The sequence below is a fragment of the Sardina pilchardus genome, chromosome 14, assembly GCF_963854185.1.
Source record: "Sardina pilchardus chromosome 14, fSarPil1.1, whole genome shotgun sequence".
Lineage (NCBI taxonomy): Eukaryota > Metazoa > Chordata > Actinopteri > Clupeiformes > Clupeidae > Sardina > Sardina pilchardus.
The window spans coordinates 21,631,116-21,657,882 of NC_085007.1; the positions used below are offsets into that span (position 1 = coordinate 21,631,116).

The window sequence follows — 26,767 nt, forward strand, 5'->3', positions numbered from 1 at the left end:
GGACACAGAATCAGTGCATTCTTGTGCCACATAAAATAAAATAGATCCGGTATGGTGCTCAGTTAGAGGTGGTACCAAAGTACCGCATCTGCATTTTACCCCTAAACCACCACACAGAGCCAAGAAAAGAAAACTGATTAAATTCTGATATACCAAGTCCATTTCATTTGTGTGAACATTAAAGTAAAATACCTCAGACAGCCTAACAGGCTGCACTGACCCTAAATGCCCTTCAACAAAAAGAAGTCAATAGTCTATGACCCCTTTTGTAGTGAAACAAAGCAATTCTGTATGTCTCAGCTGAAGACGCCCAATATCTCATCACAACTCTTGATGACCCATCTGGAAGGGGTTTGGGATGAGGCCTGCTGTCAAGCTCTTCTTACAAACTAAGCAGACCCTTGTAGATATGAAGACTGTCTTGATACTTCGGTTATTCTAGTAACATAGAGACTCTCTTCTGACCCTTGTCTGGAAATACATCTGTACAGTATGCCAACTAGATGTGAATACACCCTGTCAAAGTTCAGCACAGGTCACTGTTACACTAGCTACTTTCAGATATAGGTGTAAGTCTGCATGTTCTGCGGATATCAAGTGGTTGGGCCATATACATATGAAAATGCAGATATCAGATGCACTCTTTTTACAGTCCATTAATATTTAAGTACATGAAAACGTACATGAAAAGTTTGTTGTCATCAGATGCAATTACTGTAACTGCATTTAACATTTGACCTCAAGGAATGAGATTCAAAGTTTTTATTTTTAATGTAAAACTTCAAACTTTAATCAAACATTCTGTTTGTAAACACAGCAATTCATCTTTAAGAGATCATTCAACTTTTTCTTCAGGACGGGACACAAAACAAAGTATAAAAGTATAAATGACATGAAAACAAACAAACAAATTATATCATTGACCAAAAAATGCTACAATTACAAAATAATCCATTTATACAAACTGATCCACAACACAGCTGAGATCATGTAGACTAGAGCTTACAGTACTTTCGATTTTGAAAATTCAGGAAGAAATTAACATACACGTATACATTTCATATTAGCTTCATATGCATTATAACTACCATTCAAAGTCATGATACACAGGGGAATTTCAAACATTGAGATCTACACCTGAATGTGACATGGGCTCTGGTATGTAAACACAACCAATCATCTAGCTGAATGAATTTGTCATTAGATGACAGTGGAGCCCCCATATGCAGATGACTAAGAACATTGTTTATACCAACAAAATAGTCAGGAATACAAAACATTCCGTTTTAAGATTTTCTGTCTTCTTCTTCCATAAGTAATAATGTGTAATCTGGAATTCATCAAGTAGAAAAATAGATTTACAATATTCAATCATTTCAATAAATGTTAAAATCAGAAGAGTCAAAGCTGGATAATTCATCAGAACAGCATAAAAACATTTAGACAAGTTTTCACTATGACCGAATTACCTACTCTTGATGTAGTTCAATCCTGTCACAGACAGGAATTAAATTATTCACATCAGCATAGACTCTCACTGGGTGTATAAATAAACTCATTTGAATTCCAGAAATATGAGGGAAGAATGTATGCCTCACACTGATAACGCATGTAAACACATTCATAAAGGGCTGTTCATTCAAATAGTTTACAACTACTTATTCATAGTCATGACTGCACTGATAAATTGTGTAAGCCCTCACAGCTTGAAATATCACATTACAATATAAATCTTCTTTCACCTCTGTAATGTCATCATTGCCATTATCAAGAAGTAAAAGAAGCTTTATAATGCCTGAATACTTTATGAATGTGTTTATAATGCTTCAAGGATATTGAGTTTCAAGTGTTAGCCAAGTGTCTTGTTTTTTGTCTAGCTATAACTACAACATACATATAACTTATATAAGTGTCCATTTCAAAGCTTTGTATAGCTGCCATGTTTTGCATTCCTGAGAGTAAATTCTACATGACTTCTGCCTGAAATCTACATCTTGAATCTTCAACAAAATGGAAAGGACCGTTCAGGAGCATCACTGCCCTTAAGTAGGCTAGCCGTGTCCAGTCCCAGCTGCTTCCTATGGTCTGTACAGTGCTCATAACTAGCCATGAGCCTGGCTGCTGTACCACTGCTCAAGGGACAGGTGCTCCCTCCTTTATTCACAGACTCTAAAAAAAGACAGCCTATCTTTGCTCTCCGGTCTCCGCTGTAATCATAGAGTGCTTGACTTAAAATAAAAATAAAACGTTTTCAGCGAGGAGATAGTATTTCCAAACCTACTTGTATAAGCACACTTTTTCCTACAACTATAAGAGCATAGCTTTTGGGGGAAGACACAGACCCAAACCAAGGGCCATAACTGAACAGAGAGCAGCATTGCTTCTATTTCATGTGCTGATGAATAACAATGTAGTATAGTGCAGCGTTAATGATCTACCTCAAAAGATTACCCCATATAAGACATTAATCTGTCAGTAGACTGCCCACTGACATGCTTATAGCTACGGTAAACAGTGAGGCAACAAAAACAAACAAGAAGGGGGAAAAAAATCATATGCTACAATTTGCTACCATTGGCAAATTTTTAGTGATATTTACATTGCTGCATCAATTTCTTGTCGACAGCAATGACATCCTCGGTGTCAGACTGATGAAACTCAGCCTTTAGGTTTCACGTGCCCATTCCCTCCGACCTGAGCCTGCATCAGTAGAGACAGGACTGGGAGAGCGCCCTCTGGTGTTGGAGGCCAGTACTGATGGTGCGCACCATACGCTTGGAGGAGCTCTTCATGTCGGCAGCGGCGACGATGGCTCGGTCGAGCGAGCTGCTGAGAGACCGCCCGCGCTCTCTCTCTCGGATCCGGTAGGCTTTGGCTCGGCTGGGTCCCTCCGTTCCCACGGAAATGTACGGTATGGGCATGGCCGCCTTCAGTTTGGGGCCGGGGTAGTAGCTGAGGAGGAGGACAGAGACGTGTTACGGCAGAACACATCACGTCACACGGCACGTGTGATGTACAGGCACTGCACACAGACACAGACACAGCATGCAGGTTTACTGTCAAGGTATTTCTGTGTAGACATCTTGAGGAAGAGGAATACTATATCAAACACAGTAAACACAACAGCCAGTGCATTTAGTAGCAAACTCTGACAATAATGATCAGATTCTAAATTATATCGTGCTTTTATTGTGTTGTCTGATAAACATAAGAATACGTTACCCTTCAGATTTTATTTAATTTCGTTTATTTTCAATTCTGTGTTACATTCAACTTTTGAATTAGTACAGTGAATTCCTCGGTTGAACTTCCCTTGCACATAATCCAGTCAGGGAAAGTATTGAACCTATGATGAAACACTGTTCCAATTCCATGTAATATAATGCAAGTCTGAGAATAGACATCGACATCCAAGCAGGCAAAGTCTTTCACATCTTATTCCGTCAATCTAATCTCACCATATACCACAGAAAAGCCTGAGCGTTTCAGACAGAGCTGCGCCACCTAGACCCCCAATGGCTCTTCATAAAACACAGGACAGGACATGACAAGACATGACATGAGTCTGCATGCCTGTGTTTTCATCTACCAGCGTGTGTGTGTGTGTGTGTGTGTGTGTGTGTGTGTGTGTGTAGCACTCACAGCACGGATGGGTAAACTGGCACACACTGGACCATGGGCACGCTGCCCAGCACAGTGGCGGGCGGAGGCGCCAGGAACACACGCCCTGCGTCCCCGCGCGGCGAGCTCTCTGGGCGAGGCTGTCTGGACGACGGGCCGGGATCTCGCTCTGTCAGAGACGGGGGAACAACAACACGGCCATTGGGCACGACACATCGAGACACAAGGTAGCCGGCAGATCCACTTACAATATCAGCTATGATAAAATCCATCCCGCCATCCCACAGGCATAATAAAATGAAGACATCCTGATTCAATTTCACTTTATTGGATGGCGTGTCAGGCCTAGATGACAGATTTAGCTGTCTTTTTGTCTCGGTATCGTGCTCGATGGCAGTACCAACTAAAATGACATCTTCAACATCTACCACGTTTCACATTTAACGTTTTGTCCACTCAAAATGACGGCTGAAGGCTCCTGTATAGTGTCTGTGTGTGGACTCTGACTGACCGGTCTGAACAGCGGTGCTTCGTCTGGTCTCTGAGGATGTGCGTTGCGGTCGGCAACGGGAGGCCGAGCGACTGAGACGCTTCCCACTGCCGCTCCTCCCCGGACCTGCCGCCGAAACACAGAGACACGCACCATGAAGGAGACGGAGAGAGAGAAAAGATAGAATTAACATGAAGGTGTGGGAGAGAGAGAAGAGAGAGAATAAACAAGTAGGTGAGAGGGAGAGAGAGAAAAGACAGAATAAATGTTGAGGTGAGGGAGAGAGAGAAAACACAGAATAAACAAGAAGGTGAGGGAGAGAGAGAAAAGGCAGAACAAATGTGAAGGTGAGGGAGAGAAAGAAAAGGCAGAATAAACATGAAGGTGAGGGAGAGAGAGAAAAGACAGAATAAACTTGAAGGTGAGGGAGAGAGAGAAAAGACAGAATAAACTTGAAGGTGAGGGAGAGAGAGAAAAGGCAGAATAAAAGTGAAGGAGAGGGAGAGAGAGAAAAGGAGAACCGAATAAACATGAGCTGTCTAATCTCTCCTCACCTGGCTGAGCTGTGCCCGGACTGGCACGGTGCTTTGAGGCACAGCCGTGGTAGTGCCCAGTGCCCAGATTCCTCCGCTGGTTGGCATCAACAACGTCTTCGGGCACAACAGATGGCCCAAGGCGCTGGCCTGACAGCAAATGACACAACACCACACTGAGTTCCATCACACTTCACCACAACAGAATTCAGCCTCGATCACAACAACAACAACTACCTTCGAATCGAATATCTATAACCCGTTAACTCAAAATAATATTAGATGCATTCTAAAATAAAAACAAATAAATACATAAATTAAATAAACTGATGTCATACAGGTATGGCCTCCACTGCTCTCCTGTGCTGCTGAGATCACTGTCAGACTCTCTCTCAGAGTTGCTATGAGTACTGCCGTATATCTCAGCTCTTGTTTGGGCTTAGACTGGGCATGCCCAGAACCATCTAAGGCTGGAAATGATACAAACCCACTTTGTACACAATCACGGCATTTTTGATATACAATACAAAAGCTCTATCTACAGAACTGCGTTCAAGGAGGAACATGTAAGAAATGTACAGGTGTCCTTTCATGACACATTACAATGACATATTTGACTGACTAGACAAAACAGGAAGTAGATGATGATAGTTCAAGTTAATCGTATTCACATTTACAGAATCATTTATCCACTATTCAGCATTAGGCTAGGTCAGTCATTTCCTAACAATTCTAACAGCTTTTCCCAACTGTTGTATGGCATTGAGTGCTCTCTGTCAACTGTATCTGTGAAATATGCAGTTCTATTGCATCATACTGTATCTACTGGTATAGCAGAACAATACAGGCTAAAGATGAAAATAGAAACAGGGCATCTGACAATAGTTCTGCCCAAAACGTTCCGCTACATAACACTGCACAGCAATGTGCTGCATTGCATTCAGTTCAGACAATCAAACTGAAAACAAAGTAATGAAACATTGATGCTAATGCTCGCTCACGTTGCATGCACTTAGGACACAGCGTAAGGTTCTGTTGCACTCACTCTCTAGCCGAGGGCGGGGCACAGACATTGATCGGGGCCTCTGGGTCCTCCTCTCCACCACCACTTCTTCCTCCTCCTCCTCCTCCTCCTCCTCCTCTTCAGTCATTCTGCTGCTCTCTCCATCCTCCGCTCTTCTGCTGTTCCGCTTAGATGGCCTAACAGAGAGAGTAAACTACAGCTCAAAATGCAGCTTGAAAACTGTGCCCAAGGTGAATATGACATAACTCCAGCTGTAGCGACATGGGTAGACTAGAGCATTGCCAAAAAAGAATCTTTAGCAGCCTGCTCTGAAATGTTTGTATGTCAGTGCCAGTAGTGGGACTTCATGATACTAGTCCTGATAGTCCAGGCCTAGCAGTAAGGGGTGTATCTGTAAGGGTTATAAGTGTGAGGGATATACCTGTGAATGGTGTACCCATAAGGGGTGTACCTGTAAGGGGTGTACCTGTAAAGGGGGCACAGTACCAGTAAGGGGTGTACTTGTGAGGGATATACCTGTGAGAGATGTACCTGTAAGGTGTGCTGTGTGCAGGTGGACTGTGCGGAGAGGCTGGCTCAGAGCTGGGGGAGAGGGGCACACACAGAGTCCCCTCCAAACACTCCTTCAGTCTGTTCACCTCCACCTGCAAGGACTGGAGGGCCTCACTGCAGTGTGGATGGACACCGACACACACACACACACACACACACACACACACACACACACACACACACACACACACACACACACACACACACACAAAGGTTCATTAGGAAAAGTAAGGCTTCAAAATCCCCAAATTCTCACAGATTTTCTTTAACAACTTCAAGTGCAAGATGGAAACCTGTGTAGAGGGACCTGGTGGAAAAAACACTCATGCAGACCTGTGCTGAGCTCACAACACTCGACATGCTTTAGTTTACACTATATAGGTCCTATACACTGGCACACCGCAGCACTTACAGTAACATCCAGTCCACACACCATGCCTTGTACACACTGCACACACAGCACACACACTTACACCATGCAGGGTTAAATCATCATCACACTAGAGTTCTCAAAGTACCTCCAGTCTAGACTTCCATTTCTTATGAACCAAGAGGTCAGCTCTACAATGGAATGAGGGCCACAGCAGATTCAATGTCTCAGATCATCAAGAGGTGAAGCAACATTATGACATGACATACAAATACCGTCATCCGTCGATATAAATCTTCTCAAATCTTCTCTGGAAGGTCACAGACAACAATATCTTATTACTTGTGTGTGCATAATGACTACCATTACTTTTCCCACACAGCATATGGCATACTTTGTGAAAAAAAACAAAAACTAAAAATGAACTTGGAAACTAATCTATAATCTTAACATATTGTTGCCAAATAAAGAAACGGAGACTCCTCCACTCCCTCCACCATAGCCACTCTGATGGGGAGGCTTCTCCAGATCTGGGCTGGGTTTCCCCCACCGTCCTCCTCCCCCCACCCTGCACTCTGGCTCCACTGGGTGAACCGTCCCATTTGCAGCAGTGGCTTGGCATTTACTGCAGTACCGGAGACAGGTTTTTGTTTTACTGCGTCTCATTTTTTTTACCATCTTTTTCCTTTTTCTGGTATCTCCTGACTTTTTTCTGTACGCCCCAGCCAACATACTCAGAAGGGAGCCATAAATCTCTCTGCTTGTTTGTGCCACCCATTGCCATGGCAGTTTCCCCCCGCGGACAACTCACCACTGATTGGTCAGCTGGACAGAACTTTGGGCTTTGAGGTGGTCGCCATGGCGATAGGGCGCAGACAGGGAGGAGTTTCGCCGTTGTGCCGGCGGCTGGTTGGTCGCTCGGCGGGAGTACGGGCTGTTCTGTTCCTTCTCCTCCTGTCCTGACAGGGAGTGGGCTGAGATGGATGGAGAGATGCAAAGTGAGAAACAGGAACGAGAGAGTGAGAGAAGCAGAGAGAGAGAGAGAGAGAGAGAGAGAGAGAGAGAGCCACACCAGCAATAAGTGATTAATTGAAGTGGCTAAGCTTTAATGATTTACCCTAAACCAGGGCAACATTATGACATTCCAGAGAAATCAAAAACTCTGCTCATTGCGGTATAAAATCCCTCAATAATATGTCTTGTGTTTTTTTCTATAAACCTTATTATTAGTTATTAAACTAAGTTAATTAAAAAAACACACACACAATACATGTTACTGAGGGGTTTCATAGCACAGTGAGAAGTACTAATGGTCCTAGTGCATGACTGAATGTATAGTACTTGGTACATGCGCGTGGTACATCCATACTGAATATCTACGTGGATGCGGCCTACATATGCATCTACAATGTGAGACTGTCTGTGAGCTTAAAGTCAACGTGTTGCTCTGGCTCTCTAACTCATGCAGTGTGTGTGTGTGTGTGTGTGTGTGTGTCTGAACTCACTCTCACTGCCCCCGCTGCTGGTCCAGGCCTGTAGTGGCTCCCTCGTCCAGCACTGGGGGGAGCAGTGCCTCCTCTCTCCTCCTCCTCCTCCTCCCCCTCCACCTCCTCCTGCCCTCCTCTGAGGAGGTGTGGCGGCTCTTCCAGCTGACCTGGTCGAGCCTGCGCTCCCCCGGGAGGCGCGAGCCAGAGAGGGAGGCCTCAGCTGGGGCTGACGGGAGGGAGGTCGCCCTGAGTCAGTGACCGTCACGGGACTCTCAGTCTCCTCGGTTTCCTCAAGCGGAGTTGTCCTGTAGAGAAGTGGAATGAGGGAGAATTCATACAAGAATTCATAAAAGTCCAATAATATGGTTACCTCACACTTATGTGCATGTAAATTATCAAATGGGACATATTACATGGATCTGAACGAATGGATTGTAATGCGAAACATTGTGTAGAACAGTGTACACACAATTCCTGTTCAATTACTGTTGTTTTTCCTGATCTAACCCACACGGGACATGTGAGAGATGTAATGAGAATGGTACGCCTGAGGAAACCAGGCCCCTCACCTCGCCTTCTCCCCCTGCTGGAGAGGACTGTGAAGTGCAGGAGTGAGGCGGCTCTCGGAGCCCACAAAGCCACTGTCAGTCTCCGGGGACAGAAGACCATCCTGTAGGAGTAGAGAGAGAAATAACGATGTCTGGTTACTGGTGAATAATAATGATACTGGTGTGAATATGCTAATAGTTGAAACAAATTAAAATTAATTGAGTTAAATTGAATACACTGAACTGATGAGAGCAAAGCTGCGGAACACACACACACACACACACACACACACACACACACACACACACACACACACACACACACACACACACACACACACACACACACACACACACACACACACACACACACACACACACACACACACACACACACACACACACACAGGATATAGCAGTCCTACCAGTGCATCATCTACTACAGCAGTATCATCTCTGTTGCTGTTCCACCACTGACCTGAGAGGGCGCTCTAGCATTTCTAGCCTGTGCCTTGTACGATCTCTTGTTCAGTGGTGTGGTGGCAGTGGCCATCCCGTCGCCCAGGCTGTAGAGGCTGCTGCTGCCCGACCTCCTGCTCCCCGAGGCCCTGCTGGGGCTGGAGAGGTCCTGAGCTCCAGGGTAGGAGGAGCAGCGCTCCAGGGGGGCTCCCCCCAGATGGAGCTCCGCCAGGCTGCTGCGCTGAGACTCACCACCGGGCCCCGAGGAAGGCTCCAGAGTAGGGAGGGACCCCCTGGAAAAGGACACCAATCAATAGGGGTCAGAAGAGGTTGGCCAAGAGTGCATTTCAAACACCATTTCTTGAATTAATGAATGTCTCAACTCTCTCTCTGCACAGTCTGTGTGTTCATTCTCACTAGCTGATGTACATAACACAAAATTGTATGACTGTAGACAGTCTGTAGTCAAAAGAAGAAAGAAACAAACAAACAAACACACAAACAAAATATAAGCATAATCTGCCTCATACAAAAAGGGTTGGAGACAGAACTCACTGCTGAGGTGGGCAGCTCTGGCCTGGCTCACTGTCACTAGGCCAGCGTGGTCTCGCCTCCATCCCATCATGCCCTGGGAGAGGAGGGGCATCTGGGTCGGGCGTGCTGTGCCAGTTGGGGCCGGATGCCACGTCCAGAACCTGCGGCAGCTCCTTCACACTCTGATAACTGAAAGACAGAACAGAACTTAGCAACCTCTACTTATCTACCTTACAACCTCACTGCTAACAGTATATCTCTTGTATTTTTCAAACAGAATTCCAATTCCAATTCTTATTCAACCATTCAAAACAGATGTTGCAATGGTTCATACACTGCCTTGTTTGTGTCCAATATAATAAGCTGACTAAAGGCACAGTAGCCGTTCCCTAAAGGCACAATGAACAGACTGAGCAAACAGCACACAGCACAGACGTCCTTCCCTCCTGCTCCACTGGTGCTTGCTCTCCCTCTCAGTGACATTGTTGGGGTGGACTGAGTGGCACGGCGTGTGTTGTGTGCCAGAGGCTGTCCAGACTCCAGTTACTCGGCAGCCTCGCTTAGGGATGCAGTGTCAGACCACGCAAGGGTACAGCGCACCTGCCCTTGATGACTATGCAGCATGCCCAGTGTGTGTGTGTGTGTGTGTGTGTGTGTGTGTGTGTGTGTGTGTGTGTGTGTGTGGCGGGAGTAGTGGGTTCTTCAGTGGACTCACTGGCCCAGCAGATTGCTGAAGTCCCGCTCCACGCACTGGTGCTTCTGTTGGAGGGGGCGGAGGAGGAGAGAGGGCAGGGCCTCCTCTTCGTCCTCATACTCCTCTTCCTCCATGTCGACTTCTCCCTCGCTCGCGCCGCTCACTGAGCTCACCTCCACCCTGATGGTCATCTGATCTCCTACACCCACAGGACACACTGGATCCTGAGAGAGAGAGAGAAAGAGAGAGAGAGGACAGAGAGAGAGAGAGAGAGAGGAACTATTAAAGTGATGTTAAAATATTGAGGTTTTTTTTTAAGGCATTCATAATTGATGGAAGGGTATTCACAGCAAAGTTTATACATAATGCGTGATCATGTATTTAAATCGAATCTACACAAAGATCAGATCATACAGTATATTGTAAGGCAGAATGTGATCTCCCATCTTCTCACCTCCACAACAGCACCACCCGGTGTTCATACTGAGTATGGCTTGTTCTTTTCACTGTAACCATTAGTTCAGTCATTCACAGTAATTACTGTGCCTACAGTGTTTCTAAGTGTGTGTGTGTGTGTGTTTGCGTATATGTGTGTGTGTGTGTGTGTGTGTGTGTGTGTGTGTGTGTGTGTGTGTGTGTGTGTATGTGTTTGTGACTGAGGGAGGAAGAGATGGAATTAGAGAGTGTAACCCCAGAGGGGTCAAATAGTTTTTGACATAATTGGCACCCAGGGGAAACGGTCCTGGATGCTTGTTACTCCTACACCACAGCTCAACCTGGGGGGCGGGCGTATTTGAGTGGCAGGTGAGACTACCTGTGGGCGTGGCAGCGTGTCGCTGTCCCTCGGGCTCAGGGAGATCGGGCGTGGAGAGGGCCGAGGCTCGGACATGGGCGAGGACTGCTGGGTTTGCTCCACCCACTCCTTCAGCTCGTCCAATCGCATCCCTGACTGGAAGATCTGTCCCTCAAGGTCCCTGTGAAACACAAATATGTGTCTGTGTGACTATGCATGCAATGTGTATTAGTTATGTGCACAACCAGTCTAAATGCATCTCAATGTACAAAAAAACATCAATGATCTTCTGCCAGTCAAGGGGTGCAGTATCTCCCAAACACATATTAATACACACACACACTCACACACGACCAACGGGTCTTACCTGTTTGGGTCAAAAGGTGTGAGCTTGCTTCCTGTCTGCTGTAGGAGCTTGTGCTCCTCTCGTGCGGCGAGGTACGCCCTCTCCAGAGCCTCCTGGCCCTGAGCCAGCTCACACAGGCCCTGAGGGCACAGCACAGCACAGCACACCTCAGACAACAACTCCAGATGCCTCATACACTGCACCACTATCATCTACTACAGCAGCATACAGTTGTATTAATATGCAGCTTTCATTCACAGCTCATCTACCTTCATCTGCTCATGTGCTTTCAGTTGACCTCTTCTCAGCAGCTCTTCAAATGTGTCAAGCTGTTAGAGAAAAAAGACCCTCTCAATCAACCATTCAAAACACACCATGCAGAGTATTTGCACAGCCCTTAACTTTTCAATTTGAACATTTCAATTTGAAGATTTGGCAGTGTTGGGGGTGGCGTGAGTTGGGGTACCTGCAGGTGGAACCTCTGGACCTGAGAGAGCAGGGCTGTGGTGAGCTGCTCGATGGCGCGCAGACCCCTCTGTCTGGACGAGGCCGAGTCCACAGAGGAGGGCCGGACTGGGGACACGGCTGCATGATCTAAAACAGATAACGACCAAAGAGTCCTTTAAACCCTTTCTTAAAGAAAGCACTCGTCTGGTCATTTATGATTCTCTTTCTTACCATCGTAGATCTGTTCTGAATGTGTGGGGACATGACTAAATCAAGAACTCTGTGCACTAAAGCTGCTATTATAGACTGTAAACATACTGTAACTCTAGTCAGACCAAAGGTCTTTATGAAGCCTTTGGGGTAGATCTCTGCATTGATGCACAATTTGTACATCATTTCTTGGTATACAGTACCATAGTACTCGAGATGATGACCCTTACCTGAGTTTGACCTTTGGAGAGTCTGCTGAGGTGCATCCAGCTCAGCCCTCTGAGCCTGAGGAAAGCTGAGGGTCATGACCTTTGACCCCTCCCTCACAGACCCCGATTGGACGGAGTGGCTTGACTTGGGCGGATCAGAGTACAGGCCAACCTGCAGACCAATTTAAACAAAAAAAAGAGAACACATCACTTTATTCCGGGCAGCTGGGGAACGTTCTGGAACGTAGTGAACTGCAGACTGTGACAAGCGGCAGCACAGCACCAAGCCAATTAGCCATTTGAACAACACTCAGCAGAGTCTGGAGTTCCTCTAGCAGTCTAAAGAGCACTGAGTAACTCTTTGCGTGCATTTGCAAACAGTTTCCAGCAAACGCTTGCAAACAACAGTCTGAGGAGGTAGTGCTCCGCGAATATACAGTGGAACTGGACGTGAGTTTGATGAGGGTAACAATGCAATTGCCGTTAGAATGGACTTTTAGCACCAACCTGACACCAAATTTAAATGTTCACCACGAACGTTTGCCACTGTTTCCCAAACTTGAACGCACCTCAGGACTCAATCCCAACGCTGGGAGCCATCTTTTCTTGCAGCCATCTTTTTTTCATTTTTCAAATCTCTTATATCAGCTTGACTGGAAATCAAATCTGAAAATGCCTGCAAGTGCCACAGTCTGTCTGCATGCCTCGTGAAGCTGTGTGCACAGTGCAGCATGAAGAGTGTGAATGCCTTGTGCATGTGTGTTTAGTGTGTGTGTGTGTGTGTGTGTGTGTGTGTGTGTGTGTGTGTGTGTGTGTGTGTGTGTGTGACTGTGTGTGTGTGAATATGTGTTTGGTGCCTGTGTGTATGATGTGGTGTGGTGTAGTGAGAGAGCACTGTGGAGTGAGAGTGTGTGTGTGTGTGTGTGTGTGTGTGTGTGTGTGTGTGTGTGTGTGTGTGTGTGTGTGTGCTGTGTGTGTGTGTGCTGTGTGTGTGTGTGCTGTGTAGTGAGAGTGGGTGCGTGCGGAGAGGGCCAGTGCTGTAAATTATATTCCCTGCCCCCACCCCAGTCTCAGAGCCTTTTGTGCCGCAGTGATTTAAAGCCTCCCAGTGACCACTGCAGGAGATGAGAAAGATAGACCTCTGCAGCCAGCTAGCGCTCTGATTGGCTAATAAAACGCAGCCAAACGAAGGGGACAGTTTACAGCCAGTGTCACACGAGACCTGGCGCGGCCGATAACACCCAAGAGTATTTTACTGCTGAATGATGAGCATATTTTGGATATTTATGGCGACGCACTCATACACATTTACACACAATCTATTCATTGACGTTCACAATTAATGAATTAGTTCGTGCATGAGGAGACCCACACCCACACAACATATGTACAAACATGCATACAACATTTTAGCAACATAGAGAGTAACGCGGACAGACAGACACACTTCCACACATTTCAGACAGAGCCGAAGGGTGGCACTGGTGTGACTGTCTCCCCCTGATAAGCCTGTGGCAAACAGTAAATCACAGGCCCACTCACCCCTGAGTGACCCTCCTGTCAACTGGGCAATGTCGCCCCCTACCTGCCACACCGAGGCACTGCAGCGTCAGCCGCATAACCCACTCTAACAACTGCTATCATCAACAGCAACAAGCACAGCTCCTTCTAACACTAGTTTTTCAGACCCCTCCAGTGTCTCAACTTATCAGGTGCTTACAGAAAACCGGTCTCCTTCAGCATCCTCTGAATAAAGGGTGTGTGTGTGTGTGTGTGTGTGTGTATGTGTGTGTGTGTGTGTGTGTGTGTGTGTGTGTGTGTGTGTGTGTGTGTGTGTGTGTGTGTGCAGGGGGTGCTGTCTAGGGATTAGACTGGAGGCCCATTCACTCCTGTCCCACTCTAGTCTGTCTGGAGTGGCAGGGGGGACAGATGGTGGGAGGAGAGGAGAGGCAAGGAGAGGAGAGGTGGAGAGGTAAGCTGGATTTAATTAGCGTGTGGATCTGGGGCGCTCTGAGCAGCAGGTGGAGTGCACTCGACAGCATACACCGAAAGCAGAGGTACTACTGTGTCTGTCACTTTGTTGAGGTCCTTGTAACACAGCATACTGTGTGTGTGTGTGTGTGTGTGTGTGTGTGTGTGTGTGTGTGTGTGTTTTATTTTGGTGCAGTTACTCAGCATGAACGGTGTTGACAGAGGCTGATGTCATCACTTCCTGTTTGTCGCTCACGACAGCACATGACTGCTGGTGGGCCGCATGCAGGCATGTGCTACGGAGCGTGCCCCGGGGCTCATATGATTTCACTCCCTCGTCTGGTCAAGTCAGGACAGATCAGATGACCTCCCTCATCAGGACCATTAGGGGAAATTAGCCAGTGAACACGCTAATGGTCAGCCGACCCAGCTAATATTTTCTCTGGCCTTGCAAATCAGCCGGCAGGAAGCAATGGCTTAACATGATATCTGCACAGCATTGACAAAAACATACTTGGAGAGCATTTCTGACTGCGCTGACTGCGGCTTCGTACTCCGCCAAAATATTTAGCAAGACAAATCAAGAAAATGCTAATAAATGTATGCCTACAGTAAAATTACTTTCTTCACATATCTAACTCTTCACTGCTTACTAGACTTCTTTCTCTCACAATCCTTAATGGCTTCACACAAGGATCCACATGTTTTTCTTCCCATACACAAACATTTTTAGGGCCTTCAATTTTCACTGCATCTCCGCAACCACAAGGGGAGGATGTCAGTGCCAGGCCGCGCACCGAAAATAGTGCCTGCTCTCTGGATGCCGCGTCCAGAGGAGAAGGGGCGGTGTGTGGTTCTCACCGGGGCTGTAATCAGTGGTGGGCGGCCGCGGCACACACAAAAGAGTCCGGCTGCCCGTGCGTATGTGTGTGCTTTGTGCACACAGCTTCAGATGCAGAGCAGGGAGGGCTAAAAATAACCCAGGCAGACGATATCAAAACGACAGGCACACGAAGTGGCATGTAGGGGTGGCGGAGAGAGAGAGAGAGAGAGAGAGAGAGAGGGAGGAGAGAAAGAGAGAGAGAGAGAGAGAGAGGGAGAGAGAGAAAAGAGGGAGATGTGATGAGTCTAGACAACGGACACTGCACATCGAGTGAAGAGACGGACAAAAGAGGGGCTTAAGTGAAAGAGGGAGAGAGAGGGATAGAGAGAGGGAGAGAGAGAAAAGAGGGGAATGTGAGGAGTCCAGAGATAACAGACACTGTACATCGAGTGAAGAAGAGACGGACAGATGAGGAGCTGCAGTGAGGGCTAGAGAGTAGAAGCTGCATGCCGAACAAATTCAAATTAGCCCACTCGTGCACTATAATGTAAATATGCAAGCATACAACCGTGCACACGACTACACAGCTTTCCACAAACTCAGATAGGCACACGCACACACAAACACACACACACACACACACACACACACACACACACACACACACACACACACACACACACACAAATAACAAACCTTGGCCTCCAAGCGCAGTCTGTCAATAGTATTTTCTGCCGCAGCATATTTTGTCAGCAGTCTTTTGTAATCCTCCTGTTAGAAAGATTAAATGAAGGCGGTTTAACACAAACAAAAATAAAGGAGAACGTTTAAACTATTAAATCCCAAACAATTCCAGCCAGTCTAATAAATATTGCATAAAGCCAATTGCTGTACTACTGGGAAACCATACTGGCACCACACAGATTGAAGTTTAAATGTTTATATCTAGATGAAAGGATTCTTTCCATGGCAGCAATTTTCCTGCTTCATCACTGCCAACACTTTGAGGCCTTGTTTTACGCTCAAACTTCAGTCTGACACAACTTGGATTTGATAGGAAAAAGTTCAGAATTCCTAAATTTTGAGTCTATTTGAATATTATAATGAATCTAAATTTTCCAAAACAATGTCAATTTGTGCTGCTTTGAATCGGATCGGAATATGCATTTACAACTGAATAGCATAAAACATTTGGGGGCAGCTTCGCCAAGTAAATCACTCTTTTAAGCCACTAGCTAGGCTCGAAAAATAACCATTACTGTACACCTCTTTTCTGCTACTATGGAGAAGGTCCCTGCAGACACACTTAAGTATTTTTACCTGTGTAAAACTTCTCCTTCAATGAAACAGTACATTGTGTGTGTTTGGGTGTGTTTGTGTTTGTGTATAAAATATAATGCTAAGCAAACAACAGACCTATTCATTTTTCCAAGGAAGTTGACAGTTGAGTCAACAGTACGGGGGAAAGAAGATGTGGGTGGGACATTGTGAACCTTTGGACAGGTGTGTGACACAGGTAGAACAGTCCCGGTGCCTTCACGGAGAGCATACCTGCAGCTGGTGCATCAGAGCGGTGGCCTGCTGAGGATCCCGGAAGCCCTCGGGCACCGTGCGGTTGAGGGGCCCGTGGGGTCCGTGGGGCCCGCCCTCGTCGGGGCCCGGAGACTCCTGCGGGTCCTCGCTGCTGCTCAGGAGCACCTCGCGGACGATCTCCGCCGGAGACTTGAACACCATCAGGGGCTCCGGAGGCGCGTTCTCCTGCTGGGCGGCATGCTTGCTCTTGGGGGGTCTGTAGCCCGTCTTGGGGAAGTGGACCCGAGGCTGGACTTTGGAGAAGTCGGGGGAGGGGTGGCTGAGCTTCCCTCGCCTGGTGTGAGGCACGACGGACAAATGATTTAAGTGCACTGACAGGAGGAGTGCAAAGAGAATGAATGCAGCACAGAAAGCTCCAGCCAAGTAGTGCATTGTGTATTAAAACCCAGCTCCGCCCTGCTACCTCACTCTGTTTACACTGGGATAGATTCCAGAGGCCCTCAACTGAATTAAGTTTGGAGTCCCAGATTTTCTGCACTGTCAATCAGTGAGTTTAAGAGGTTTATTTAAGTGATAACATTTACAAAAAAAGATTTGAATTTTGCAGATCAAGAGAGAATTGTATGATGGGTTCAAGCCAAGGCTGATACGAAATGTTTCATTGCTATTCTGACCTACTCTCATATAAATGGAGCGACATGTCTAGGAGGGAAAAGGCAAGCTAATCATATTGGAAGCCTATTATCAAACATCTAATTAGTAACGATTCAACATCAGATATATTAAGGTGAAATTACCAGAGAAAAATCGGAAATTGTTTTCTCTGAGATAACTTTAAGTCGGTGATGAATAAATCACAAGTGCTACTTACTGTAGCTCAAGTGATTCATCAAACATGGCCTCACCCTCGCAGCCCTTCAAAAAATGTTTACCTTTTATGAAAAAATCTTATTCATATATCAACACTGCAGAGTGCAAATACAGAAAAAGACAACTATTTTCTTTTCTTAGAATTTGTGATGCATACAGTATACATACTGCTCTCACATCTGGTTTAGCCAGTTCCACTGGCATCACTTCCAATTGTTGCAGCTTAGGTTCTACTTCAGTTGCATGACCGGCCATATGACAGAGGGAAACTCTCAAATAAAAAAGGCTTACCTAACATCTGTGTGGCTAGCAGCAGGGCTTGGGCTGAAAGCAGCAGCACTGGCCCTCCTCCTCTCAATCTTGCTGGTCTTTGGGCTCCTAAGATGACTGTGATGAGTCCTGTCTGGAGAGGACCTGGAAGGTGACCTCCTGTGTCCAGCCCTAGAGGGCGAAGGAGCTGAGGGTTGTGGGCTTTCCTGAGAATAATGCTGGTTTCTTCGAGGAGATGGAGTTGGTCGAGGAGGACACACACTAGAGTCTGGGAGGCTCTCTGTGCAGGAAGCTTCTGGAAACTTCTCCTCCTGAATCCCAGGGAAGTCTAAAGGATCCCCCATGGACAGGTGCAGGAGGTGGGAAGGAGGAGAGATCTGTGGAACTTTATGAGGAACAGGGTGAGGTGAAGGAGGTGGGGTGTGGAAAGTAGAGTGCCTTGTGAAACCAGCTGTGTTATTTACAACATTCTGTGGACCTTTCAAGTCCCCAAAGGCTTGTGGGTAATGCCCCTCCGTCTCCCCTCCAGCATGAAGGTCTGGCTTTGGAGACCTGTTCTTTCGGCTCTTATGATGAGTTGACCTGCTAGAAGATGATCTGGATGGTGAGTCCCTGAGTTCAGCCTTAGAAAATGTTGCATCTGAAGACTCCGGGCTTCCCTGAATGGAACGTTTGATTTCCTCATAGGAGTCTGTTGGAAGTGCAAGATCTCTAGGTAGAAGTGATGAACTGAGACCTGGTTCTAGTTCTAAGTTGTTCTTGTGTCCATGCCTGAGTTCAGACTTGCAGACTGAACGGGAAGGCTGAGGATTTTCCTGAAAATCAAGTGGACCTCTCCTGGGGGAGGGTGTTGGTGTCAGATGATAACCAGATGGCTCACCTAGCTGGTCTATCTTCATGCTCTCTCCTTCAGAACTTTCCGGTCTGCTAGATCCAGTCCTATGTTCAGAGTCACAGTGGGCTCGTCTCGACCCAGAGTTCCTTGCTCTGACCTGAGAGGCTGGGCCATTCTGGAACTCCTCCCACTCAGATTCAGCTAGTTCATCCTCAGTCGTTTCCAACTGACTGCTTCTCTGTGAGACAGTCCTGTTCCGGTTCCGGTTCTGAGTCGCCCTATTCACGTCACCTTCACCTCCACCTCCCGCTCTATGCCATCTCTCATCCTCAGTCCAGCCCTCCTGCAAAGTCACACTGTCCTGCCCCCCCAGAGAATGATCCTCAACTGCAAGAAAACAAACGAAAACAAAAATTGAGCAACAACTTCAAATAGCACACTGGACTGTTATTCCCCCCAGAGACAAGAACAAATATTTTCTGATTGGCTGACAGGGGTTACTAATTCTGTATTTCGGCACACTTCTGAAGTAGCCTGATTACCATCGACTTTCAAAGGCTCTGCGAGACTTTAGTCTGACCAACAGCCTGTGCTAACACGGTTTCTTGCCAGCGCTGGTTGACCCGCCTCCTTTAAGTGCCTCGGTTTGCTACTGGTAGATGTCAGAAAGCGGATTGCCGAGTTTAAACCAATAACAACACTCTTTCCGCTGCCTTGAACACGCCTCTACCCAGAGCCGTTGGAGCTGCTCAAAGTTGATTGGTTCTCGACCAAAGGGGGCAGTTCCGCAGATTTCGGGAACTCAGAAATCCTTCTCAATGAGCAGTTGACCAGACCAGCAGCAAAAGCCTGAAGGCGTTGCGTCACTGGGAGGGCGTGCCAGGCTACTTCTGAAGTAGGTCTGGTAAAAGAAAGTTTAGTAATGGTTCCATGTAAATGTTCTTTTGAATGGTAATTTTCTGATTGGCTGACAGGGGTAACTAATTCTGTATTTCGGCACACTTCTGAAGTAGGTCTGGTAAAAAAAAAAAGTTTAATCATTGTTCCATGTCATTGCTCTTTTGAATGGTAACTAAAACAACTACCCACTGAAACCAAAATAAAAGCAGGACAACAAACTGAACAGGACAGCTTCTTTTTATCCTACACCGTATGTTTCCTTTACATGTTACTGTATATTGCATGTATATCACCTACATACATGAGGGGCAACAAGGGTATAAGCAGGATAACAGCCTTTGTGGTGTCCTGATATATGGAGTTAATGAACGCGTTGGAAGAAAGTTCTTTGTCTTAGCCTCGTCCATTACTTCTGTATATCAGGACACGTCGGTAGCCGGTATCCCTTACTTAACTCACGCTGAGAGGGAGTGCTTGTGTCCTCTCCAGCAGGGTCAGAGTCGAGGAGCTCGCTCAGATTAAAGCTCAGATCCTGCAGAGTCATGGGGACACCCTCGTGTGGTTCGGGTGTCCCCGTATTCCAAACGCCGCTCTGTTCCTGCTCCTCATCCTCTTCATCATCCCACTCCTCTTCCTCTCCAAAACCCTGCTCCTCTTCTTCAGCCAGACCCCACTCTTGCCCTTCTCCCTGGGATCCCTGGTGGGAAACACCATTTGCCCAGATACAGTCATGGCAGAGAAGGTCACTCATGCTTATCTTTAATTCTCTGGTTTACATATTTAAGCTAAAATGCATAACAAACAATATAAGGAATGTACATGGTAAATGCTAACGTTTCAACGTGGGCCATCCTTCAGAATACCTAATGCTCTTGCACTGATTCTTTGAATGTAGATTGTACTGCAAACTGAAAAGACCATAAAATAAAAACCAACGAGTTCTCACCCTCTCAAAGTAGGGGGGTGAGCCAAAGCCATCCTCGTCTGGACCCAGCTCCTCTCCCAACCCCAACATCAGCTCTTCGCCCTGGGTCTCCACCAGGCCGATGATCCCCCGCTCATCCATCTGGCTCTGGAACTCGTCCTCCTCCTCTCCTCCGCCTCCCTCCCAGCTCTGCTCGGCCTCCGACCCCCCAGGGCTGGCAGGAGAGGCGGGCTCTGGGGTCAGGGTCCATTCCAGCTCCCCAGCAGAGATGCTCTGCTCTCTCCTCTCCATTCTCTTTCTTTCTCTCTCTCTCTCTCTTTTAACAGGTTCCCCCACTCTTCCTTACCTCATTTGTCTAACCCCCTGTCCTCTCATAGTCCCGCTGCCATATAGGGCCCCAGGACTCGGGGAAACAGGAAGAATCATGGCTGGAAGAGCTCCCCGATTAGGCTTGAGGGGTCAAGTTGGGTAACGTCCACTCCAATGCCCACTCAAACCAGCAGGGCCTGAGGGCACCTCTAGCTGTGATATGGACCCTGAAATGACATACCCATAGAATTACACCATCTCCATCGCTGCACTCATGTGCTCATTTTTACATTGCATTACATTTGGCTGACATCTGTGTACTCATCAGCCTCTTAAAATGGAAAGAGGTGCTAAGAACTCCTGAGCACTTGACAAATGAGAGCTGCAGCATGAGACCACAATAATAGCATTATCCCATTGCAATAAGGACAAATGCTTATTCTCATCACCATAACTCAGTCAGCCATTAATCAACAAGCTGTCAAACCTTGCTTGAGCGCACAGTTGTGCATAAGTAATCTGAATTATCTTTTCGGAACATTTGTCTAAATCACAACTCGACAATCAAAACTGTCTCACAAAATCACATTCAAATAACCATCGACAATCATTGTAATCATCTTTATCAGTGTCTGATGAAGTGTTCAAAGTTAAGCCCCTACATGTGAGTAGTGTTAAAGTAATTTCAATGTACCTGCTGATATGGATAAATGCAGAGCCTGGTAAATGAAGTGGGGTTTTGAGAAACTGTCAAAACAAAACTTGGTGTCACAAAGACCTATCCTCTGTGACATTTGTGAGGTTGTTGTCGTGTGGGGCAAGCTGTTCTAGAACCTAGAATTTGCACTGGTGGATGGTTGCCGTGACAACCAGAGAACAACAATGGTTACTCTGACAAGCCCAAGAGCTCAATGCAGCAATCTGCCTCCCTCCATCCAATCAGCATTCATGGCACTGCCTCAAGGAAACTGAAGTGAGGTTTAGACAAGGGGGGGAAAGGAACTTCTTAGTGTTTCTCTGGAGTAGCACATCAGTAAAGGAAAATGAACACTGGTATGCTTGTCTTTTTTATTGGAATGGGGGTAAATTGCACCAGGACTTTGGATGCACAGCAGACAGACAATAGCCTACTTTTGAATGCAAAAGGACACCTACTAAGTGACTTTGGAGTCCCTTTTAAATCTCGTCAGCCAGCCAATGTGTCTCTGCACCAAGTGGATTTCCGAAGTGTCATGACATACCATTAAAACAGATGCATGCCCGTGTGTGTGTGTGTGTGTGTGTGCATGTATAAGGTAAAGACACTGACATGATCCGCAGTAATGATGTGAAAACTGTACGGTATAGTCTGCAGGTTTGAGCTGAGACTTGTACCAGTAGTGACAGATTTGGGTTTCTTCCAAGACAGTCCCCCCCACCCCCGTTCATCCTCATTCTAGGTTACCTTAAATCACCTTTCTCAACAGAACAACATGCTGAGTGTCGTGATATTTACTCCACTTCTTTTGTTGTAGCTACACCATCATAACAATACCTAATAAATATGTAATAACCAACATGCAGGCAGATAGTATAAGAGGACAGTGACCCTCTGCAATCTCTACAGGTCCTTATCAGAACTACAGAGGACAAGTGTGACTTTTAAAGACAGTGGAGGGACGACAGATTAGCCTACTCCCCTCACTTCTCATTTGGAAGACTAGCCTAAATGGGGGGGTTCTCCGACAGCGTCCAACACCCCGGCTTAGCACAAAGCAGATTAGCGGAGAGTGCTGTGACTAATCTGATACATGGATGCATCACCAACATTTAACACAAACACACACACACACAGGCTCGCCTTTGTAACTCATTCGAGAGAACAAATGGCACTCTCACTCAGAGGCTGTAAGACCAACGGCCCTTTCGTAAGCAAATACAGAGGCGCTGCAGCTATACAGAGATAGCATGAGTTAAAAGATAGCATTTCTTCTTAAGCAGCAGATTTACTTAATAAACATGCTGCTGGTTTTTTTGCATTTTTTTCCCTGTGACTTTTTCCTGTGACTGTGATATACAGTATAACACTAGTCTTCCATGTAACATAAGACCTTTCCAAATGCCTATGTAGCATGAAATTTACATGAAATTGTGTCTCTAATTGAATTTGGGTGACACTTTTGTTAACTAATGTAAGTAAGAATTCATACAGTTATTAAGGCTTATGAATAACTTATAAGATGTTGCACGTGCTGCAAATTTCAAACAGCTGGACTGGAGTGTAGGCCTACCGCATTTCATGGACGGCTAGGCCAATATTACAGTGTTGAAGTAGGCCTACCATAGATATTGAACACAGATGATTCTAAGCCAAGCGTACCTATAATCCACTGTCAGTGTGATCATGTACAGCACATGTAGGCTATCGTAAGCACTCACCCTCCAAGCAGGTGCTCGCCTCAACTTATTACCACTTCGCTCGTGTCCTGGCTGCGTTTGCAAGAGCCACTTCTTCCGCAGGAGCTGGGATTTCCTCCTGGTGAAGGAACGCAGGGCACATCGAGATGTCAGCACGCACCCACACACACAGATAACACACTCGCAGTGTCTATCACCGCCCACAGCTCCGGCTGGACACTAATCCCCAGGGTGCAATGCTGCCGGTGCGTGTCTCCGAGTCAGGCTAATTAGACGCCTGCCCGCTCCTCCAGAGGCTCACCGGAACTCCCCACCTGTCAGACACACTAACTGAACTCTGATTTCACCCACACTCCGACAGCAACTCGGCAGCTTCCCTAGGCCAAGAGACTGGTGGGAAGAATGCATAGCTCCCAGATAGACTTGTGGGACATGTGGAGGTTACGAATCAGAAGGCCTTCGGGGCATAATCAGCTTAGGAGACGATGGGGTGGATAAGGCAAGACTCACTAAAAACACAGACTGGTCTGCTATGGTTACTGTAGTACACACACTGTATATGGAAAACCTGCAGTGTACCACAACCAAACCAGTTATGGACAAACTATGGCACAGTATATTGGCGTAGGTGCTTGTTGGCAATTGAGCCCACCTTTTGCTCAACTAAGCCATATACTGTACATGGCTTGTTTGAAAGCAGACACAAAACAAGGAAAAATGTGTGAGGTATGATGATGATCATTTCAAAACATTTCTTTTAAATGAAGACATCGACTGCTTGGGGTCAACACACTATCGCAGTGTGTACTTGGCATTAAAATATGTAAAGTTATTGCCATTATGAAATCACAGGAAGTGGACCTTTTCTATGGCAACATGGGCTACTATTCTTGCAACAGACTAATTATGATGAAACGATACAGATCCTTCCAAAATGAAAAACTTTAGCTCTAGTCTATGTATGAAAACAGGATGCCGAAACATGTCGACTATCCAGCTGTGTCACACATTCCATGCTGTGGACAGGTTTCCTTTGCATTACGGACACTAGAAATTCGGATGTAACACCCACTGTCATTGGTATTTCTTCAACAAAACACCCATTCTATTCAATCCAACCGAACAGTAGAGTAACAGTAGACATACTCTTTTAATATCTGTTACCAAAAGGATTGCCACCTCTATGGATTGATCCTGTTTGCTGATACCTGGTCTAAATCAGCGTGGTAAGCCAGACACGCATTCCTATAGGCTGGCAAACCAGCTTAACAAAGCCACAGACAAAATGTTCACTCACCAAATAGCCTATGGCCAATCACTTGAAGAATAGCCTACATCAACAGTTTACTTTTGACAAACAAGAGCTCATTCTCTGAATTCTCTGCTGAGAGACTAAGACTAGGCCTACCTGCTTCCTCAAATCAAGGTGGGCTACTGCAGTAGATGCAGGTTTGTTCAGATTGGTCCAAGAACATTCATCGCTTTTTTTAGCGTAAAAGGCCTAAAGGATTGCAGAATGACAATGTAGATAGAAATTATTTACTTTGGAGAATTAGTATTATTTCATTTTCCAATGTCTATAAACCATCCATGAGGATATTTAAACCATAGGGAAGAAAACAAAGAAGAAATGCTATGCACTTCTTGAGGCCTGTGATATGATGATTTGACCATCATACCATAGGCCCCAAAGAACATATATTCATTTTTGATTTAAGATGTTACAGGTAGCCTGTGCAAAAGTATAAAGTGAAAGTCGTTTAGGATATCCCTACCAAGCACCTTTACACTTAAGTTATCGCTAGCCAGCTAACTCAGAAGTTGCGTTGTGCTTCCCAGATGTTGATTAAACAATCTTGACTGTGCTGCACAGGATAATTCCTACCATGACACGCACCTAGCTAACCTTGAAAGCACAGTGTGTCTTAGCAATAGTAAATCTTTAGCGAAGTTCAATAGTAAATCATAGCAACTTTCACTTCGCTTCGAAAACATTTCCCAACTCTCCTTACGACCAATCAAATTATAGAGCATAACTTACTTTACCTTTTAAGACACTACATACATTCAGTCCTCATAGCAAGTGAAACATCACATACAGTGATGGTCGCACGGTTGCCTTGTGAACCGTACACAAACTAACGCAACCTAACGTTAGCTCATGTCACCAAGCGACTGGCGGAGCACGTCTCCCACTCCTTTTACAGTGTCGAAACTTCAAGGTGACCCAGCCTACACTTACAATTAGTCCATGCAAGTAAATGTTACTAGTCGCATTTGTTTTGATCTAAATAATAATGTAATAGGGTTACAGCAGTTAACGGTTTAAGATTAAAACAAACTAACCCGTAAGGTAGCCTACGTATGGGCACCGTCGTAGCTTTGTCTTGAAGCGCAGTCTACTTTTTGCTTGACTTCTTGTTCTTGCCAACACTAGCAGTTTTCATCTTCATCTGTTTACCATAGGATAGCCTAGGTAAATTCTCATATTCTTAGATGATCGCCGTGTTGCAGGAAAGGCAAAGTAGCATCGTTCACTTTTACATGAGAAGACTTTATTTTTTTAAATAACTAAACGAAGGTGGTGCTGTGATTCGGGGCCGGGGGCGAATGAAACCTTTCATAAAATAAACACGACGCTTCGAACTCGACACCGATTGGCTGGTTGCTGCTGTGGGCAGGATTTACAACTCAGTTGAGTTATTCTGAGAGATTTTTAAGCACCCCAGAACATACTATTGCATTCAAAGTATTTTGAAATTCGGATGAAATCTAGCTACGGATGTAATTTAACTTTGGCTGGCAGAGGCCTAGACTATCTTTCAAAATCTCAACATTTCATGCTGTTGGCAGACCGCAATAAGCCTCGCGCCACTAGATGGCTGTCTGATTTAAATTTGGCTAGGGCCGTCGGCTCTGATTTTAGTAGTCTATTACTGCGTTGTGGTTTGAGCTGACAATTGTATTTGACCACTAGATGGAGACGGTAGATTGAGAATCTCCAAATGTGTAAAATGGTTTAGACACGTAGTCTGTGTAGCCTATGACATTTTCCTGTAATTTTCAGCATATGGTAGGCTACGCTATAGGCCTACATGTGCGCCCAATTGTGAACAGCAACTGTGTTCAAGATTGATCTCAGGATCAGGTGGATGTTACAATTGCACAAGTCAGTTGCTGATGAGCATCACACACTATGCCCAAAGTTATCATCTCCATTGTTATTTATCTTGAGTATCACATCTAACAGTTGTCTATCTTCATTCTGTTTGACAAGGCTCCACAGGGATGATGACTGTGTGTGTGTGTGTGTGTGTGTGTGTGTGTGTGTGTGTGTGTGTGTGTGTGTGTGTGTGTGTGTGTGTGTGTGTTGCAAGACAAGTGTCCACAACCATATGTCTGCTGTCTAATGTCTTCCCATTCCTAATCTGTTTGGCTACCTGCAAGCAGCACATTGAAAGCCATCCCCTGGTGACACCGCTTTCGCGTTAGGCTACATGAACAATCGTTGTGACTGCAACCTTATCAATATGGCAAACAAATTTGGTTACAGTTCCTAGCTGCATGAATCTTGCACTTGCTTAAAGCCTCCTCTCTGCAAGAACTCTTAAATCACA

General features: G+C 45.9%; 1 protein-coding gene across 1 annotated transcript; it reads right to left on the reverse strand.

Moving 5' to 3' along the window:
* Window positions 1–4,061: 4,061 nt before the first annotated feature.
* akna (AT-hook transcription factor) lies at window positions 4,062–25,595 on the reverse strand. Its single transcript, XM_062554901.1, has 22 exons — window positions 25,497–25,595; window positions 23,172–23,268; window positions 20,466–20,980; window positions 19,970–20,216; window positions 17,806–19,006; window positions 16,663–16,978; window positions 15,808–15,882; window positions 12,339–12,489; window positions 11,918–12,045; window positions 11,721–11,780; window positions 11,473–11,591; window positions 11,127–11,286; window positions 10,334–10,536; window positions 9,640–9,807; window positions 9,104–9,377; window positions 8,647–8,747; window positions 8,096–8,382; window positions 7,402–7,564; window positions 6,200–6,334; window positions 5,690–5,844; window positions 4,666–4,794; window positions 4,062–4,237 (listed from the first exon to the last, which is right to left on the reverse strand). Exons 3-22 carry the CDS (start codon window positions 20,733–20,735, stop codon window positions 4,062–4,064), a joined length of 4,518 nt encoding a protein of 1,505 aa, XP_062410885.1. The 5' UTR covers window positions 20,736–20,980; window positions 23,172–23,268; window positions 25,497–25,595.
* Between the last annotated feature and the right edge of the window lie 1,172 nt (window positions 25,596–26,767).

Excerpts from the sequence above, each read along its gene's own strand:
- akna (XM_062554901.1), bottom strand. The coding sequence starts at position 20,735 with ATGGAGAGGAGAGAGCAGAGCATCTCTGCTGGGGAGCTGGAATGGACC. Across the intron at positions 12,490-15,807 it reads GACTGCGCTTGGAGGCCAAG|GTTGGCCTGTACTCTGATCC; the intron begins GTTTGTTATTTG and ends ATTGGTCTGCAG. Across the intron at positions 4,238-4,665 it reads TCCGGGCACAGCTCAGCCAG|GTCCGGGGAGGAGCGGCAGT; the intron begins GTGAGGAGAGAT and ends TTTCGGCGGCAG.